The 18,341-nt window shown below is 46.5% G+C and overlaps 1 protein-coding gene across 1 annotated transcript; it reads left to right on the top strand.

Annotated features, from left to right (window-relative positions):
* Positions 7,986-10,555, top strand: LOC8063975 (transcription factor bHLH78). Its single transcript, XM_002445790.2, has 8 exons — positions 7,986-8,629; positions 8,749-8,994; positions 9,098-9,163; positions 9,292-9,360; positions 9,454-9,525; positions 9,629-9,847; positions 9,963-10,065; positions 10,154-10,555. The coding sequence occupies exons 1-8, from the start codon at positions 8,249-8,251 to the stop codon at positions 10,189-10,191; spliced, it is 1,194 nt and encodes a 397-aa protein (XP_002445835.1). The 5' UTR covers positions 7,986-8,248; the 3' UTR covers positions 10,192-10,555.

Below are 18,341 nucleotides of genomic sequence, written 5' to 3'. Positions count from 1 at the left end.
GGGTTCAAATAGTTAGTGTTTTTGATTGGGTTGGTCGATAGATTAAACTTATTTCTTCATCCTAAATTATCAGGCATGTTAGATTTTCAAAATACTCCTGTATTAATTTGTTTATACACTTAGATATAGATTATTTCCATTTGCATATAATAACATAGTAAAAACAAAGAAAGTATTATGGAATGCAGGAAGTACTATGGATTGGGAAGTGATGGGCTTTAACCCATCAACAGGCCTACATGTGTGTTACTATTCTACCGTGAGGTGGCTTTGGTTTTGGGCTTTCCACGGCCCAGAACTAGAAGCAGCATTGGTCGATTCTCAGCTTGCCCTACAGGCTAGTTGGGCTCAGGCAAGCGTCGGCCCCTCACTGGTCGGTCATCCACCACCCAGGACCCTTGGGCCTGTGCTCAGAGTCGTCACACAGTAGAGTGCCTGTCAGCGCCACTGTTCCACGACAAAAATCCTCGTCGGTTGTAGGGCCTTGCTTACTTCCACCCAAAATTCAATTCTTTTCAAAATTTTTTGTCATATCGAAATTTTAAACGCATACATGGAGTATTAAATATAGACGAAAATAAAAACTAATTACATAGTTTGGTTGAAATTTACAAGACGAATCTTTTAAGCCTAGTTAATATATGGTTGGACAATAATTATCATAAACAAATAAAAATACTACGGTGTTCCAAAATTTGTTTGTTTCAAGAACTAAACACGGCCTAGGTGAGCTTTTGTTCTACAGTGGAGTACTCCTATCATTGCATGCCTGAGCTACAGCGAGGACGTACACGGTACACTTGTAAAGGAACGAACACTACTAGAGCCGTAGAGCTTGTCGTGCCTGCGTGAGCGTGACCCGTCGTTCCATTCCATCTCGCACAGGCACCGGCCGGCAGGCTCCGGTCCAATCCCTTTCTTCGCCGCCGCCGCGCGCGCTAGGGCCTGTTTAGTTCATGGAAGAAACCAAAAAATTTCAAGATTTTCTATCACATCGAATCTTGCGGCATATGCATTAAGCTTTATATATAGAAAAAAAATAAAAACTAATTACACAGTTTACTTGAAAATCGCGAGACGAATCTTTTGATCCTATTTAGTTTATAATTGGACAATATTTGTCACAAACAAACGAAAATGCTACAGTACCGAAATCTTTTCGGAAGCCTAGCTTTAGGGCTTGTTTAGATGCAAAAAGTTTTTGGATTTTGACGCTGTAGCATTTTCATTTTTATTTGACAAACATTGTCTAATTATGGAGTAACTGAGCTTAAAAGATTCGTCTCGTGATTTACAGATAAACTGTGCAATTAGTTATTTTTTTTATCTATATTTACTACTTCATACATGTGCCGCAAGATTCGATGCGACAGGAAATCTTATAAAGTTTTGGGTTTTTGGTGTATCTAAACAGCGCCTTAGCTTTCTGGCCCGGTACGGTGGCGCCAAAGTCTGTGCACTGTTCTGGCTTGCAACCTTCGCTTCAAAGCTCAGGCCGGCCGGCCTGCAACGACTACACGTGATTATACTACAATGCACAAAGAGACGACGACGATGATACGACGATGCGAGAGCGAGGAACAGCAACGAGCCGGCCGACGCAGCATGGATGGACATGGTGCAGCAAAAGCAAAGCTACTCTACGTGCCGAGCCTAGAAACTAGAGAAACGCTGTTGTACGTACACGTACGTGTGCTCAAAGTTTGCCTATAATTTGCTTAACCAATCTTTTAAACCTAATTAAACTTAATTGTTAATCTATAACTGGATAATAATTGCTAAATACAAATGAAATTACTATAGTACCGATTTTTTTTCACCCCCATAACTAAACAAAGCTCTAGTCATTCTGCCAATTTCGAAACCTTCTGATCTCATAGTAAAATATGATGTGGGCCCGGCGTAGCCCAACACGTCCATGGGCCATAGCAACCCAAAGCTGTTCCGAGCCTGACCTGAATGGCTGAATCGTTTTTTCTTTCTTTTGCCCCCCCCCCCCCCCCCCCCCCCCCAACTACTAGCTAAATATGAGTGCATGAGTAATGGATCCGCAAAATGCTCAACTCTAGGATATTCAGGAAGCGAATTAATATGCCTACTACGTATATGAATGAATGGGATCGTCTACGTATACGAGTTGCTACGTGTTTATATAAAACCAAAATGTAATTAATGGCTGTCTCTCCTCGAAATTAGAAGGAAAAAAAAAACAAGCACCCGCACGCCTTTTTCTCGTGGCAGTAAACTTTTTAGCACGTACGATACGACGAGTAGGGTAACCCTTTAACCCACTCCGCGCCGTCGTCCTCTCTGCATGCATGGCTGGAGTTGACGTCTGCGGACTGTGGCCGCGGCGGCGAATGATTCGTCGGCGTCGAAAGCCTGATCGAGCAGCACGGGGCACGACAGCGGCGCCGCGTCCATGAGAATCTACTGCGTGTGTCCCGTGTGCCACGCCATGTTCCTAGTCCTCCTATTCGTATATATAGGCTCGTAGCGGCCGGCCTCCTAAGACGCTGCTGCTAGCGCCGCCGCCGTCAATGCATATGTTATACACTCCCCGTTCGTAGCACGCGCGCGTGCATTCAGCCGCCGAGAGAAAGTATTATTGACTGATTTATTGTGAGAGAAAAATATTTTTAAATTATTGACAGATTCGACTGATAAGCTCAAACGAACAAAACGGTAGCTATGGTACGGTGCCAAGTACGTACTGCTATACCTATACTGAACGTACCGTTTGGGCAATCTGAGCCAAAGACACCGGTGTGTAATGATCGTTCATGGCGCATAGCGTTGTTCAAGTGCGTGTTTACGTGCTGCAATGCAATCCAGGGTTAGTTGTCATGAGTTGTTACACTGAATATGAGGAATAACGTGCGTCGAGAACGAACGTGGTGTCTACTGTAAGGATTTTACAGTACTACTTGTGTAGGAATTGTGTGGTGACCTGATGATGAGGTCCAAGGGAGAGCGAGTCTGCCCGACACAAGAACCGGAAAGTAAGCGCCGGGAAGGTTAGAAATAATCCACCTGCTGCTGCAGCAATGATTGACCTACCCCAGGAATGGAATATCTTATACGATACGACGCATCTCTCAAGCTACTACCCCCTTCTTGTTGTTGATATATATTCTGTTACGTCCAGATCCACCAAACTTATGCTGTAAGTTGAGATCCAACAACTATGCATGCAAAACTAATCAAGTCATCCGGCTTCCTATAGTTCAAATTTCCTAGACGAACACCGCCGCAACTAAGTGGAGATACACCCGTCGGACGTGGCGCGACAGCGTGGCGCTCCTCCACTAGGTACCATTTGACACGCCTTTGTTTCACTAGCGAAGTTTTTTTTTTTAAAAAAAAATAGTTTTGGGAGCAACTTTCTCAGTAAAGCTATTTTGTCATGTTTTTTTTTTCAAATATAGATGCTCTCTCTCCCATCTCATTCCCATCCCTCTTGTGAGAGCGAAAAAAGGGAAGAATTGTCCAAAATTCATATGCTCAATTTTGAAGCTTTTTTCATGCGACGAATAGCTCATCCAATCAAGATCTAACGGCTCTCTTCTTTTCTTCTTCCTTAGGTCATTCTTCTCTCTTTCTTTCTTCCACGGCGCGCTACCGAACACCTCCTTTTTCTAAAGTCATTAGAGTTGGGGAGAGAGAGAGAAGAGAAGCTCGCAAGAGGTGTGGAAGACACTACATCGGGCACGGGCACACGGGGCGAAGGTGTCGGCCCCTGAAATGCCTCCAAGATCAAGCGACTGAAATCTAGGACATGTGAAAAAAAAAGCTTCACCTATAAAGATGTTTGACAAAAAATAGTTTACAACAACTTATAAAGTTGTTGATAAAGCTGTGCCAAAAAGATCATGACATGCCCACGCATTACCTGCCATGTAGGATGGAACCCGGCCATGTCACCATTGCTGCGTCGTGGTCGTCGCTGTGCTGAATATATATATAAATAAGCTCCCTGTATTATTTGGCAAAAAAAAAAGAGAACAATTCGGTGCGAGGTTGGACACCGGCCCATGGATTCCTCTTCCCTTGTTCCAGCAGCTGAAATGATTGAGCTCGACGAGGAAGACGATGGAGTTAAATATTTACGGAAGAACCGACCCTAGCTAGGCCAAGACCAAGGCCCCCCTTTTTTTCTCGATTGCTTATTGAATAAACAAGTACAGCTCCTTGTACTAAAGTAAAGCCCTAATAGATGTCTCGCGGCAGTACTGCCTGCCAACCTAATCTACTCTTTATTGCCCTATATTCCTACGAGATCTGTCCGTTCGTACTACGCTTCTTGCATATTGCTTGCACACATTGGGTTGGCCGGGCCGGCCGGGGGTGGTTAATACTGTCCCCGAGAGGTGATTACGAGTGGCCATCAAGTCCGCTCCCGTCGAGCTAACGATTTATGGTCAAGAACCGTGTGTGCATGCAAGAGCTGTCCTCACCTACTCCGATCCTCCAAACTCGTCTCGTCCAGGCTTTTCGACGATGGGTAGTTGCTGAGAAAGCAGGGCACAATGCGATGCAGTGCGAGACAGTCTTCGATGATGCTGGCGTGCAGTATAGTAGTAGCTAGCTGGCGGTGCAAGAGCAAGAATAACAAAGGCTGCAAGCAGATGAGCTGGTGGTAGAAATTCTGCCACACGCTTGTGTACTGTGCGACACGGCGGCCGGATCGGCCATAATTCTTCTTCCGCCGTCGTCGTCGTCGTCCATGGATCTCGACCTGCCAGCCAATGACATGACACTGATATCAATTTTCAAGCTTCAAGTTCTAGGTTTTTGTTTCCCGATCAATTTCAAGTTCTAGGTTAATGCATGTGTGCAAATGCAGCTGAATATGAATCCACCGCCTAGCTACTGTGTCTGAGTTTCGATTCTCCGTGAATTTTTGCCAGGGCCTTGTTTAGTTCTCAAAAAATTTTGCAAAATTTTTCAGATTCTCCGTCACATCGAATCTTTAGACGCATGCATGGAGTATTAAATATAGATGAAAATAAAAACTAATTGCACAGTTTGGTCGAAATTGACGAGACGAATCTTTTGAGCCTAGTTAGTCCATGATTGGATAATTTTTGTCAAATACAAACGAAAGTGCTACAGTGACGATTTTGTAAAAAATTTTAGAACTAAACAAGGCCCAGATTCATCCGTCTCAGATCAGAGTAACAGACGCCGGCCATTCTTTTTTTTTTTTGTTTCCTCCTCTCGTGATGGTCATCAACTCATCATGAACATCATGAGTTTGGAAGTTCTGACCGACTATAGGCGACTAGTGCTGCAAATGAGAACACGGTTACGGTTGAGACAGAGAGTTGTTTATATTTTTATTCAGGATGCATATGCATGTGAGGACCGTCGCACCGATCCCGAGGCGATTAGAATAAGTGGAAAGATTATTCAGAGATACTGTACGTACGCCCAGGGATTACCAAGAATAATAATAATGCGATCGAGAAGGGTCTGATTAGAGAAAACCGTTGATTGGCCTGGCTGCCAGATTATTCCATCTACTGTCAGTCGTCCATATGTTCAGGCTGCCTTCCTCGATCTTCCTCGCGTCCGTTGACAAAATAAGAGAATGTATATGTCGTATGTGATGCCTTGATGAGGGACAAATATTCAAATGCGTGCACACCACTTATGAGTTGTTAGTTTCTTTCCTTCTAGTTCGATCCGCGTATATCAAACCCTTCACAGCTAAAAACATGGTTTGAACGCGCAGTCCTGTCAATTTTAATAAAAACGATCCTAAAACAAAGCCACTTCAAATCTGAAACGTCGTGTTGCAGGTCTGAAAGACTGAAACTACAATTCTCATGGGCAAATATTTGAAGCTGATGAAGTACTCCGTACATTAATTCCATTCATGGCAAGTTGGTAGCGCATCATCCTCCTGCCTTTGCAAATTCAGCTAACCTTTGCCTTGCATTGAAGCCCCATGGATCGATGCATGAATTCAGCTAGCTTGCGAGCTTGTGGCATCGATCGACCTCGATCGGTCAGGCAAGCATGGGCCCCGGCCTGCATTTCCTCGCGTGTTTCCCGTTATGGAAGTGATCTCGGCCGCTCTCTGAATCTGAACACCATGCAAGCACGAGAACGTCGATCCCTTCAGCGAGGAGGAGCCAGAAATGGCGGTGGCATGTTAGGCAGCTCGAATTATCCCACGAGGGATAATCTTCTGATGGATTCGACTGGAGGTAGATGGGGCCATGGGGGCCATCGACGACGTAGCGTAGCCTCTGCACAAGCTAACGCCAACGCCATTGCCCTGTTTGTGGTTTCTGGGTAAGCAGTTAGGCAGCAGGCATCCAAAGTTCATCCATTTCCTCTCAATGAGAAGGCCGTACCCTCTGAATGAAGCAAGCAGGGACTATTGCCTAATAGTGCCTAGTGCCCCGATTAGCGTGCATCAATGCCTTCCGCCTATTGCCTACCGCTATGCATCCATCAATCCATCCATATAAATCTTGCGTATTATACATGCATGATTGCAGCTTTCATTTGGGGAATTCAGAGCGATGCATCATAAAGAAACAGAAAGGAGAAGTTCGGTATGTGCTAAGTGCTATAGGTTTTATTATTAGGCACTGCAGGAGCTTTCAGTGCGCACCCTACTTTTTTGGTGTATTCAAAAGGCATTTGTTAAAAAGAAACAGCACGGATTACTCAAAATAGGAGGGGCAGCATCCTTTGCCACCTACACAAACACAAATTAAAAGCCACATATGAGTTATGAGTTATCAAATTAAGGAGCTTGGCCGCACCTAAGATCTAAGTAGGATAAGGTGCGGCCAAATTATCTTCCCCAAGGTCTAGCAAAAGAACACTGGATTGAAACCAGCAGGAACTCGACAAATGGACTTGATGCATGCCGCATCCATCGCATTGATAGGGTGAAATGAAATGAAACTGTGCTGTCAACTTCAGGCAATGCCTCCTTTTTTTTGGTTCCTCCCTTTATTCATCCATCGCGATTGTCAGTCCACCTCATCATCCCCGTCAGTATCCTACCTGTATAGCCTTGCCGAAAATGCAAAAGTTCATAATATCCTTGACATCAATGACAAGGCCTCACTCTCCCAAGTGTCAATTACGCTGTCTCCGCCGTGCTAGATTTGCATCGACTTATTCTTTTTTTTAGTGGCGATGAATTTGCGTCTTTGGGCAAAGGATTCGGATCGGACAAATGTGATGGATACGCAAGGCCGGCCTAAACTAACGCCGTTCAGTGTGAAATAGAAGCGACAAATCACAGTAGTCATCTACTCCACTTTCCTCTCAAAGTTCAAGGGCGCAAATCAAGAAATGCGAACCTAAATAAAAGTTTTTAAAATCCATCACGTAGACTACGATTGTAAGCGAGTGCAATAGGACAATTCATATGTTTTCCACTCTATATGTACTCCCTCCTCTCTGAGGAGGTGTTTGATTAATGGTGTTAAAATTTAATAAGTATTATAGTATTTTCATTTTATTTGATAATTACTGTCCAATTATAGAATAATTAGGCTCAAAAGATTCATTTTGAAAATTATTCTCTAATTGTGTGTTTTAGTTTTGTAAATAATATATATATATTTAGTACTTTATGTACGTATCCGAACATTCGATGTGATGAAAGTTAAAAAAAATCAGCGGAAACCAAACAGGGCCTAATTTACAAGTAGTTTGGATTTTTTTATAGGCATATTGCTTTTGTTACGCGTATAGAGATATATGTTTTGATATATTAGAATTTATGTATTTACAGAAGGCCAGGAATTACATGAAATTTCGAAAAGGGAGTGTATGTTTTTTATGTATATATTGATAGTCACAACTAGAAAAGTTAAACACAAAAAAGATGAACGAAAGAAATGAAATTACTATATCGGAGGAAGTACCCGTTACGGTGTGCCGGCGGGGGAGAGGCTTGAAAGGGGCAGTGGAGTGTGCAGCGGCGCAGCCTGAAAAGGCAGCCTCCTCCACAAAAAGGCTTTGCACTTCCAGCTGCAGCGGAGCATCACCAGTTCAGAGTTCACCACACCACGCCTTTGACCTCCAGCCCATAGCCCAATCCCCCAAGCATCCTTCCCCGCTATAAATCCGCCCCTCTGCTTCCGATTCGCCACCTAAAGGAGGCGCCTTTCCCCAAATCCACCAGCCACCACCGAGAACATAAACGCAGGCAAGCCGCTCGCTTCTCGTCCTCCGGCCAGCTAGACTAGTCCACTCTCTTGCGGCGGCCGCAATGGAGGGCAGCAGAGCCGGCGCCGGCGACTACATTGCCAGCCTGCTGAGCTCGTCGCCGAGGCTCGACTTCGGCGTGCTCGGCGCCGCCGACGGCGGCGGGGAGGAGGAGGACTGCCTGGACAAGTTCTGCGGCGACCCGGGGTTCGCGGCGCGCGCGGCGCGGCTGTCCAGCTTCAGCGCGCAGCGCTTCCCCGGCGCCGCGAGCCTCTTCGGCCTGCCCCCGCCGGTGCCCGCCGCGAGCGGCGGCGGCGAGTTCGCTGGCTCCCGGGAGGCGTCGTCGGTGTCGGACCCGGCGTCCGCGATGATGAAGGACGCCAATGCCAAGAAGCGGAAGGCGCCCCCGGCGGCCAAAGGCAAAGGCAAGGAGTCCTCTGTTCAGGTGCGTGAGCTTTTGTCTCTGCTCGAACTCGACTCGAATTGCTGCTGCTCAGGACACCTCGCTCCTGCCCCGGCGCGTTTGGCGTCACTGACGCCGAAGAAATTCTCGTGTCCATCCAGGCAGGGGAGCAGAAGGATCCAGACACCAAGAGGTGCAAGACGGAGGGAGGCGAGGGGAAGGAGGGAAGCCCCGTGAAGCCCAAGCCGGAGCAGGCCGGGAGCGACAGCTCCGTCGAGGACGGTGGGCAGACCCAGAAGCCGCCGGGCAAGGGGAAGAATGCGAAGCTGGTGGAGCCCCCCAAGGACTACGTCCATGTCCGGGCCAGGAGAGGGCAGGCTACCGACAGCCACAGCCTCGCAGAGAGGGTACAATTCTGATCGATCATTTCGCTGATGTGCTCTGCTCCCCCAACCAGCTTGCCAAATTCCATCTCTGACTGTTGCTGAACCGGCTTGGGTCTTGTAACAGGTGAGAAGAGAGAGGATCAGCCAGAGGATGAAGGTTCTTCAGGACCTGGTGCCAGGATGCAACAAGGTAGGTAACCATTAGTGGTTTGGTTTCTGAACGAGGAACAGGGAAATCAAGAACTAGTAGTTGATCGATCCCTTAATTAGCCACCCCCAAGTTTACTGAATTCTTTTGCCAAAATGTTGTTTGTTCAGGTGATTGGCAAGGCACTGATGCTTGACGAGATCATAAACTACGTGCAATCGCTGCAACGACAAGTCGAGGTAAGCAGTAGAGCCCCGTTCAAACTGTCCGATGCACCAAAAAAATTCAGTATTCGAAATTCTTACCAATTTCACTGTTTTTTCTGTCCTCAGTTCCTCTCCATGAAGCTTGCAACCGTGAACCCACTTGACTTCAGCAACCTGCCTACCCTCCTACAAAAAGATGTAAGTTCAAACTTTCCCCTTCTGAGCATGTCCTGTCCTGCGATGGACCAGTCCCACCAAATGAGTAGCTTACTCACTCACACATGCCGCCGGCAAAATTCAGATGTTCCAAGCCTGTGGCCCTTCAGCAAGCTCAGTCTTCTCGCTGGAAAGCTCCAGCTCAGGGTTTCCGTTCAGCGACCATGGAGATGTGTTCCAGTCGTTCGTTCCAAACGGCTTGGAGAACCAGTGCGGCCTGAATCCGTTGGACCTGGCTCTGTCTCATGCCACCACTGGGCAGTATGGTTTTCAGGACGGAACAGCCGGCACAACAAACCTGCAGGTAACTAACTGATGCTTGAGGAGCTCATTTTCATTACCTACTTAATTAGCTTACTGAAGAATCAAATCACCGGGAATCCTAACGTATCTGTGGTTTACATTTTTTGAATTTTCAGCAAAGAAGCTACTGGGAGGAGGACCTGCAAAGCGTTTTCCACATCGACAATAACGGGCAAAGCCAGGAGAACGGGGTTTCAGTTTCAGCACAGAGCTTTCACGGTTGGTAACAGAAACTCTGAAAATTCTGAAACGTTTAACCGAATCTTGCTCAGTTTGTCTGATACACCTCAATTACTGCCCGAAACAGGCCAGTTACAAGAAGGCCACATGAAAATGGAGTTCTGATCAGCGTAGACCAACCACCGGCCGAGGGAGCGATCTGTACATAGCAAAACTCTAAGTACAACAACATCAGCGGCGGCGAAGGAAGCTCCGAAGCTCTGAATCTAGCTAACAAGTCTGTGTAGGCCCTTGGAGACGAATTCGTTTGCCATAGCAGCTCATAACCCTGCCTGCCTGCCTGCGCGCAGGCGCAGGGCGATGTGATTCTTTGAACAATTTCGATCCGGCGATCGATTATTAATCAATACCACGACGATGATAGCGTACGTAACGTAACAATCAGCGAACAGTGAACTTGTCACTTGTGTATAAGATAATGGCGCAGATATTAGTAGTAGCATTACCAACGCTGCTGCTTTTTTTCTCTCTCTCTCTCTCTGTGTAATGTACTAGTAGTAATGTGTATGAGCTGGTCAGAGTAGCTAGCTGGATGGAGTGGTGGAAGCACATGACGGGGAGCCACTGCGTGGTGTCTGCGGGAGACGGCGACTGCGACGGGCTACATCCTCGCGGTGTCACAAATGCTGCCGATGTCCCGTCGCTTTCTCCCCCATCAGTTTAGCTTAGCTCTGAATTATTGCAAAGCAAAGCTCTGAATCTCTCTCTCTCTCTCTCTCTCTCTCTCTCTCTGATCGCCTGCTTTCCTTCCCCCGGAATATCTCGCGTCTGAAGCGAAGCAACTTGTGTACGCACGTTGCCCACCCGCATTAGCAACCGACGACTGGAATCGATCGATCACGGGTCCAGATCGATCGAACTCGTCCACCGGCGTACGGGTGTTTGTCGGAGCGCTGTTGTTGTTGGTGCGTGTGCGCCTGTCATCTTCCGCCCGCTCGTCGTCGTCGTCGTCGTCGCGCTCTACTCTACGGTGTCTACCCATGTCCCATGCAGTGGCGGTGGTGGTGGTAGGTTACGCGTCGCTTTTCTACGAGGAGGCCTCGCTCTCAGTCCCGGCTCGCTCCAAGCTGGATCTCTCTCAGCCACGCCGAACTGCACTGCTCTGTTCTGCTCTGTTGCGTACGAATGCTCCCGCTCCTTATTACATCCCTGAATTGTTGGTTACTTACGTTGTTGAATTGTGCAGTGCGACTACACGCTAAACAAGTGGATAGATTCAGGTGCGCTGCGATGTTTCGTTTGGGAGGAAACTCCACAAGTAGAGATGTGCTTGCTCTATATGTGATGATATACTGTATATATACTACTACCTTTATTTGTCCAAAAATCGGTTTTACTATAGAATCATATAGTTTCTCTTTTGAGAAACAAGAAATGAGAAAGGAACCTTCCCTTTTACCTCTTTGGGTTTAACTCTTGGGCTAGCCAAGCCCCGGGTAGAGGATTTCTGGCCTCTAATCTTAGCCACTACATGTCAAGAATGCTTGTTAGTATTGCAACATTTCTCTCTCAGGGTGGAAGGCTTGAGCTTACTAAACTCCGTTTTAAACGGGTCTTGCAACTTTTTTTGTCGGCACCTTTCGTCTTACAAAAATCTGTTATCGAACACATTGATAAAATTCGAAAAAGTTGTTTGTGAAGGGGAGCAAATTGTTTGTGAAGGGGAGCAGATATTAACTCTCACAAGCTTCTCCCAAAGTAGCTTGGGAGATGGTTTGTAAGCCAAAATAGAAAGGAGGTCTTGGGGGTCTTGAATCTAAGGCAATAGAATCAAGCACTTCTTTTGAAATATTGGCATAAATTCTTTAATCAGATGGACATTCCTTGGGTGCATTTGATTTGGGAATGTTATTATCAAATAATAAATTGCCTAATCATGTTCAAAAAGGTTCTTTTTGGTGGCGTGATCTCCTAGACATTTGGATAACTTTAAAGGTCTGGCTTTAGTGACTATCTAGGATGGCAAAAGATGTAGCCTTTGGGAAGATCTTTGGTATGGCAGGGTTCTTAAATTCAGTTATCCAGAGCTCTTTTCATTTGCAAAGCATCTAATCATATCCGTTAAGAAAGCTAAAAAAGCTCCCCATCACCGCACTCTTTTCAATGTTCTATCTCCACGGTGACTTTCTAATAGTTCGATGGTTTACAATAGGCTGGACCAGTTCACTCTTTTAGATAATAGCTATCAGTGGACATATATTTGGGGCTTACCACTGTTTTCTTCAAAGAAAGCGTACCGATCATTAATTTGGTATGTCGACACTCCTGTTGTTTCTCCTGGCTACGGAAATGTTCATGCCAACCAAAACATAAAGTATTTTTCTGGCCCTTGTTAAAAAATCATTTTAGTACAAGAGATCTGCTCAAGAGACGTACGACATATAGAGCTGCAGTCTTATTCATGTGTCCTTTGTTCAGTTGATCATGAAGAATACTTGGAACACATGCCTGCATTGCTCGTTTTGCTGCTGGTTTTTGGAGCCTTGTTCATGTACATATTACTGACCCTCTTATAGTGAGCATTCTGAAGTTTCTGCAAATTTTAAAAGGCAGTTACAAGTCCCTTTATTCATTATTCTACTCTACTGTGGATCATTATTCGTTTTCAAAGAAGATCAACCTACTTTGGGCAAAGAAGGCATATTTTTCACCAAATAGATATATGGATAGAAGCTTTGTTGTAATCACATTTAGTTTCTTTGTTTCTTTTAATTCTCTTGTTTTCCCTTTTGCTTTTTAATGCCCTCATGTGTTGGTCCATACGAGCTCCAAAATTAGCCCACAAGTGTTGGCTTCGGGTGATTGGCGCTCCATTTACATGCTCTGTCTCTATTTTTTATCCATCTCCATGCTCCCTCCCTCGCTTCACTTTCCAGTCTATAGTGTGGCATGATTGCCAACTCGCCATCCCCAACACAAGCCTTCATCCTCCTCCACGCCAAAGGCCGTGCGACACCATCAATAGTGTTGGTGGTAAGACTAAAGCAACTGCTTCTTAGGCGGAAGAGGCAGGCAAATGCTTTTGCTATTAAGTTCCTGCCCCAGTCAAGAATGAGGTGTGGATCCAACCGCTGCGACATATGGGATCATGATGCGGAGTAACTAGATTGGATCTATTTGTATCTAGATATTATAATATGGTATGTTGGGAGACCTAGACAATTAGGGCCGGATCTAGAGTATGTGCATGGGGGTACAAGTGCATACCCTTTAATACCTACAATACATTGTTAAATACAATTGTTTGTCTGCTCAGCTCATACAAAAGCCCCAATATAGTAGATTTGTTACTATTTTATCAATATTTAGTGATGTAATTATGTTATGTCAATATTGATAACCTATATCATTTTTTGTTCGTATCTCCATGGTTGAAATTCTAGATCCGCCACTGTAGATAATACAATTATTCAAGTCCGGAGGACTCAAAAATTGTATTTTGGAAGTTTGTGACGCAGACGATAGAAAAAACTTGAAGATCTAAAACTACATTTTAAGAGTTTATGATTTCACACTCCGAAACAAGTTTAATGACCACCGGTATATTTTACTCAATATACTGTTTATTATCGATGGCCTCCGATCGAGAGTTATATATAATGATGTAAACCCTGGTAATAAAGAGTGAAAAGATCACGGCCGTACATGACCATCCGCCTGGTGCACTGCCACTCTGTCAGTGTGGTCTTTGTTGGCTTCCTCCTGTTCATGCGCGGCGCCTGCAGGCTACAGCCTACAGCAACCCTCCCAAAAAGCAAGCGTGATCCCCTACCAATTCCACGGTTAGGTTCGCCGTCGCTCTCGCCGGAATTACTCCCCCGCCCGGGAAAACGCCATATATCTGCACCGCATGCACGTCGTGTGCAACCGCTCGCGCTTTGTCCTCTATCTCCTTCAAATCCGGCCATTTGAAAGGCTAATAAAAGGGCTCGTCATCACTTCGTATAGCAGGAAATCTACACCATTACGATCGACGACCTCGAGGACGAGAGCCTAGCTGTGACGTCGCAAGGTTGACGAAGGGTGGCGCGCGTCCGGTGCTATGTACTTCCTCCATCCTAAATTATAAGTCATTCTAAAAGTGTTGGAGAGTCAAATTTTTCTAAGTTTTACCAAATTTATATTATAAAATAATAATTATTATGGTACTAACTAAGTATCATTAGATTCTTTCTTAATTATATTTTCATAGTATATTCACTTTACATTACAAATCTTAGTATTTTTCTTTATAATTTTGGTCAAACGTGAAAATACTTTAACTCTCCAAAATTCTTAAAATGACTTACAATTTGGGATGGAGGGAGTATGTCTCTGCTGCAGCGGGCCGGGATCATGTATACCTTTTTTGCTTGACTTTATTAGCCAAATCTATTAAGACCTTGTTCGCTTAAGTTTATTAGCCAAATCTACCGAATATTGAGAAGTGTTTTTCTCTAACTGCTAAGATTTATCAGCCAAACGCACCGAGCTAGAGACCTGGAGGCCGGCCGGCCGGCCTCGACACTCTGAAGGTTAGACGTCGCGCTCTGTGTGGGTCACCGGCGCAGCGAGAGCCGCCGGCGGCCGCCGGGTTCAATGCTCGCAACAACAACACTCGCGGATGCATGCAGATAGCCCTGCTGTGCGTGCATGCAAGGGCTTTCAGTTTCGGTCCTCGAGACACCGTCGCCCGTACTGTTGTCGTCTGCGTGTGCCGCACACAACTCAAAACCGTCGTCGTTACACGTGCGTGCATGCATCCGTGTGTCCTCCAACTGTCTCATGAGGTGAGGTCGTCCGTACGTCCTGATGCATGTTTGAAACATGTAAGGTACTAGCTCACGAAATGTGTGTTTTGGAATAACAAAACATGCATGAGAGCATAATGTTATATTAATTCGTTCTCAATACATCATCCTTGTGTGGCAATTGAACTCTTCTTCTATGAGTTAGTGATGATCACAGCCGGCCGGGCACCGGCACACGATCCAAACGTACGGCCGGGCACAATCATCACGTGCTCCATTAATTTTCTCAGGGTGCGCGCGCGCGGCCACCTCCATCTCTCTCCCTGCTGATGCCGTGCCGGTCATCAGCCATGCTCATACACAGCGCAGCAGCAGGGGACGACGGAAAAAACCCACCTCTTTGTTCGGATCTGTGTCGGGCCCACGACAGAGCAGTGCAGGCCGGCTACAATCCGCTCCGTCCCATCGATCGGTACGGTACGGCGTGCATATCACTGCCACGGCGATCGATCGCCGGCGCGGTTTGTTCGGCGTGGCGGACGCTTGTCAGCACGCGCGCAGTTCGATCACGGCTGGGCCGTGTCCCACGACACGGACGGACCGACGGATCGGAATCATGGAGAGGCCGGGGTCGCCATCGATCGCCCATCGGATTCGGATCCCCTCCCTTGGTCGCCGCCGGGAGTACGTACGGGCAGCGGCCCGGCGGTGGATGGGGTTCGAGTTTGGATTCACGACTGATAGTGATCGCGGCCAACGGGGCTGCCGGCCGGCCGGCCGGGGTAGTAGGCGTACTAGGCGTAACGGATCATGCATGCATGCATGATCCCATCACCACCATCTCCCCCATATGCATGCATGCATGCAAACCATGGGTCCATATATAGAAGATACTGTAACAATAGCATTAGCATGCATGGAGCTACGGCCGACGACGACTATTGAGACTGTAGCGAGAATACCGACGTGTGAGCGAGCTACTAGCAGCATCTAGCTAGATCTGAGGGTATGGTCCTTGTTGCTCTCCCGGCGTCCTTCGATCCTACAGTAGCTTGTAGCTAGTCTCCGAGAGAACGATCGATCGGATGGACCAGGTGATGGCGGCCATGAAGATTATATATATATTCAAGAACTGAATTGCACCGGCCATATGCTGCAAATCTCCACTTCTCATCATGCCACGGCCGGCTCCACGACAAGTATCGATCCATCCGTATCAGCCCCGTATTTCTGCATGCACTGCAGGCGATAGTATTTTGAGAAAAAAAAAACATATATATAAACTCAGGGTCCAGTCCATAGCTAATAATAAAAAACTGTGTCGACGACCCACGCGCCAAAGCAGGAGAAAAAGCGCACGCGCGGCCAAGAAAAAAAGAGCATAAAAAATGCAGTCTCGAGAGATCAGAGTGTGGATAGATAGCAGATAGATAGATTGATCAATCGGACGTGAGTTTATGCAAATATGCAATGATGAACACCCCGCAATGATCGAGTCGTACGCAATTCAGCTGTTAGGTGCGGCGTCGCCGTCGGACGGATTCGGGACAGCGTTGCCGTGTACCCAATCAATCTAATCTAACCCTCCCACTCCGATCTCCTCATCTGCAAAGTAAGACAACCCGGTGTGGAATCTTGAGACGATGCCACACCTAATTCCCATCTTGGAGGGGGTTCTGGCCCTCCATTTTATGCTTTAAGCATGTGAGCGAGCTGTCCGAATCATCGCGAACAGTCACTGACAGGTGGACTCAGCCAGTATTGACAGGTGGACTCAAATAGGCATTGACAGGTGGGTTCCCCCGACTAGTATTGGTCGAGTCCACCTGTCAGTGGCTGTTGGTGACGATTAAAAAGAGACGGAGGTGTTACTGGTAAAGGAGCAGGAGGAAGAGGAGGAGGGTGCAGGAGCACTTGTGGTATGGTCCACAAGAGCATTGATGCCCTCATGTAAAGAGGTTTTAAGGTGTGGGCAAATGCAAGCTAGCTTGCATTGCTATCTACTGGAAGCATACTAGAAGCGTTTATCAGCCGGTGGTGTGTGTGGGGACGTCGTCGCCACTCGCCAACTAGCTAGTTTGCTTGCACTGCCATGGCCCAGGAGCAACAGGAGCAGGAGCAGGTCCATGGACCACGGCCCCGGGGCAGGACGGACGGACCAGGTGCGGTGCAATGGCCAATATGGGGGCGCCGGCCATGGACCGAGCTACCAACGCCGCCGTGTGCCTGGTAGCTGCTACTGCTAGCTATCCATGAGGATCAGATAGGGATCGATCGATGGGGAGATGCATGTGTGCTATGGAAGGGAAGACAGACCTGCTGTTATGGCGGAGCTGATTCCGCGGCCGGCCTGTCGTTCATGTCATGTCATCAGGTGTGCGTCAGGATCTCCAATGAATTGAAGAAGAGATCGGTGGGATCGGATCGGAGGAGGTGTGGGTTCAGTTTGGGTGTCCCCCACACCTTCTTAACTTTTCGTTAATGGCGGCTTGGATGTCCTTCGTTCCGGATTTGTGTTGCCTGTAACTCTTTTTAAGTGGGAACTGAGGTGACTGAGATCTCTTCACTAATAACATAATAACAGTAAGCTTGCTACACTGGCTACAGATAATTGTGACCAGGCTAGCCAATGTAGGTTCATTCTTGGTCCCAGGTAGAGGCGATCAGACACAGTCAGGCAGAGAGGTGTTTTTCTCCAGCCGGTGAAGTTTCAGAAACAGGTTAAAATCTATCTGACCACTGGCATTCACTAATAACAAGTGACAAGATTCGAAGGAGATGATTACTGTACTTTTCTTCCAATTAAATTGAAATTAATCGGTCCTAAGCTTTCGGCCTTAAATCTCCCCCCACACGAGTTAAGTGAGACACGTACTGGACCAGGCCAAGAGCAAAAGGACGCTGGGGCCAGTGGTCGGGTACCGTTAGGCTTGTCTGCTGGAGAGGGCGAGAGGCCCATGCCCATGTTGTAGTGGGCGCGCACGCAATTTGCAAGCTCCTTCCACGTCTCCATCACAGAGCCCGTCCAAACCTACGCAGCCTACATCATCCGCTCCTATACACCTGCTGCTCCTATGAAGCACTATATTGCATTTGCAGAGCAGTAGAACACTGGAGGTGTGCAATGTTTCCTTTAGTCATAAATGTTTGATGCTTTAGTTAAGCTTTCAACGTTATGTTTTTCAACACTACTTTAGCAGTACTATAGATTTCAGCAAAACGAACAACGGAACCAAACTTTAACAAACGATAGTTTTTTAAAATATTATTTAGTATGTAAACATAAAAATCATTACTTTATATTTGTTCTAATCTAAAAAATAAGGTAGTAATTTAGTGATACAGTTTAGAGATATACTCTTTGATGTATTCACTAGTTTTTCAAATATATTATAGGCTAGTTTAAAATGAAAAATTGACATATATTTAGGACATGATAAAAACACTCACTAGGTTTCGGTTTCTAAGGGAGAGTGCAGTGCTGCTAATGCACTACCATAGCTTGCGAGGAAAACAGAGTTATCA

This window comes from Sorghum bicolor, chromosome 7, assembly GCF_000003195.3.
Source record: "Sorghum bicolor cultivar BTx623 chromosome 7, Sorghum_bicolor_NCBIv3, whole genome shotgun sequence".
Classification (NCBI taxonomy): Eukaryota; Viridiplantae; Streptophyta; class Magnoliopsida; order Poales; family Poaceae; genus Sorghum; species Sorghum bicolor.
Note: the sequence above shows the minus strand (reverse complement) of the source record. Positions and strands in the feature narration are given on the sequence as shown.